This window comes from Alligator sinensis, unplaced genomic scaffold, assembly GCF_000455745.1.
Source record: "Alligator sinensis unplaced genomic scaffold, ASM45574v1 scaffold885_1, whole genome shotgun sequence".
In the NCBI taxonomy this organism is placed as follows: domain Eukaryota; kingdom Metazoa; phylum Chordata; order Crocodylia; family Alligatoridae; genus Alligator; species Alligator sinensis.
In genome coordinates, this window is record NW_005842056.1 from 1,202,966 (window position 1) to 1,205,345 (window position 2,380).

At 48.2% G+C, this 2,380-nt stretch overlaps 1 protein-coding gene across 2 annotated transcripts in view; it reads right to left on the reverse strand.

Moving 5' to 3' along the window:
- Positions 1-6: 6 nt before the first annotated feature.
- ACAA1 (acetyl-CoA acyltransferase 1) overlaps positions 7-2,380 on the reverse strand; it is a 14,467-nt gene continuing 12,093 nt past the window's right edge. For both annotated transcript variants that reach the window (XM_006022951.3, XM_025203380.1), the window contains 2 exons: positions 1,236-1,381; positions 7-599 (listed from right to left, as the gene is read on the reverse strand). In XM_006022951.3, the coding sequence (XP_006023013.3) occupies positions 524-599; positions 1,236-1,381 (222 nt within the window). In that variant the 3' untranslated portion in view covers positions 7-523. The remainder of the gene's footprint in view (positions 600-1,235; positions 1,382-2,380) is intronic.

Sequence of the window (2,380 nt, forward strand, 5' to 3'; positions counted from 1 at the left end):
CCCCCCCCCCCCCCCCGGGGTTCTTTACAACTTAATCAGTTCAATAAAAATAGGTATAAATTATCTGGAAAAAGTTGCCCACATGCACCAGCATTTTGATTTTACCTTACAAGAGCCCAGACTTTTTCTGTAACAAGAAGTAAAGACCCCTGTGAACTCAAGCTTTCTGAATTGCAGCCTGATCCCTCAGTTCCATGCCAGTGATTTTATACAACTAGCAGGATGCTAGTATATCAGGGCCTGTATCTGTGAAATCAAAGTGAATTTGTCTGAGCTCACTGCCATGAGTAGAGCTTCACTTGGAAGCAGCCACCAGCCCCATCTCTTTCACTCTGCAACCCCCACACCCAGGATCACAACGGTCCTTGCCTGTATTAGTTCCACTATTTGATAGTTAGTGCCTGCAATCAGTAGTTCTATTATGTACATTCCTGATCCAGTTTTATGTTTTTAGTGCAAATGATTCACTATCACTGGAGAAAGAGAAGAATTAGAACCGCCTTGTTTTTGTGTGCGCTGGAATTTAGTTGCCTGGGTATTCAAACACTGCAGCAGCTCCCATACCGGTTCCAATGCACATGGACACCACACCGTATGCTCTGGAACAGAACAAAGGAGTCAAATCGTTAGAAAAACAGCTCCAGTTCTAAACCGGCCAAGAAAAATGTCAGAGGAGATAAACTTGAGCTACCCATGGCTCTTTCAACTGGCCACAAGGCACAAGAGCTGATACAGGAGCAGTCATTCCTTCCCAGGTCCTAAGCCAGGGATAGCCAACAAGAGGGTCTGAGATGGGGCAATTCTGCCTTGGTTCAGGTTATCACAGCAAGGAAGAAGCCTTTGCTGTGGTAACGGGGAATCAGGTTAGTGCAAAATATTCTCAGCAGGCTGCCCTCCTCCCTGAAGAGGGCTAAGCTACTATCTCCTCCAGGTCAATGTTGAGACTCTTCTGCTGCCATCCAGGCTTTGTGGAAAAACAAGCTCTATGGAAATCTGCCAAGATGCTACATTCAAGTATCTCTGCTTCAGCTGAAGAGATCCAAATTGCTCTTACTCAACTCACTGAGCAGTTTGCAGCCTGCCAGCCCCTCCTCTCCTCCGTGCTAGTTGAGAGGCACAGAAAATGTCCCATTTCTTAGAACAGGGTGTATCAAAGGCTCCGTGTTGCCACACCACAGAGGCAAACATGCAGCTACTCTGAAGCAGGGGGGCACTTACAGGTCTTTAACACTCACCTTTTCCCCCTGCGCTTCAATTCATTGAGCAAAGTGACAACTTGACGAGCTCCAGTGCAGCCCAGAGGGTGTCCCAGTGCGATTGCTCCTCCAAGGGGGTTCACCTTCTCCATTGGGATGCCCAGTTTCTCAACACAGTATACAGCCTAGGAAGATAAGTTGAGAATACCCCTGTGAAAGCACTGGCCTGCACATCAGCTCCTTCAGCATCTATCCCACAATGGAGAGCAAAGAGGACTGCAAAAATACTGGGAGTCCCAAGTCTTTATAGTTAGTGGAATACAAGCTAGCCAACCAAACACATACCTCCTGCAGGCCTGTTGGCTTCAGGGAGTTTGGACCAAGGGTGAATTTAGCCCCAAACACCCACCTTAAAGGAAAACACAGGGCATTCTGATTCACTACTTCAAATAAGCATTAAGCCTCCCCCCAAAAAAACACCACCACTGGGTTAGTGACTGCACCTGTACAATTTGTGTATTCAGTTAGGTAGTAGGCCTGTCCTTAGCAACACCCATAAATCACCATGGAAGGCAGGGGAACTAGACTGCCCATGTAGAGCCAGCTGAGAGCTATGCCAGGCTGATATACTGTAAACAGGCAATCAGGTGCAACTACAGAGACTGTAACAGCAAGTAAATCTGGCTGGTTTCTAGGGCAGGTCTCCTGTCTTCAGCTCTCAAAAGGGAAGTGTCTGGGCAGATTCTTATCCTGAACCCTTGTTATGAAACAGCGGGAAGATGACAAGTTTACACAGACACCCTACTCGGAGGAAAAGGCAGCAAGAGGGCACAGCAGCCCCCCTGGGTCTCCAGGGACCTAGCAGATCTCCTGAGGCTAAAAAGAAAGGCCTACAAAGGATGGAGGATGGGAGTCACCTCCAAGGAGGATTATTCTGCACTGGTCCGGTCCTGTAGGGAGCAGACCAGGAAAGCCAAGGCTGCAACTGAACTCCAGCTAGCTTTGAGCATCAAGGACAATAAGAAGTCCTTTTTCAGATGTGTGGGGAGCCGGAGGAAAAGCAGGGGCAACATTGGACCCCTGCTGACCCAGATGGGGCAACTGACAACTGACAACTGACGCCCAGGAAAAAGCCAACCTATTAAATAGGTACTTTGCGTCAGTCTTTCATCAGTCCCATGGGA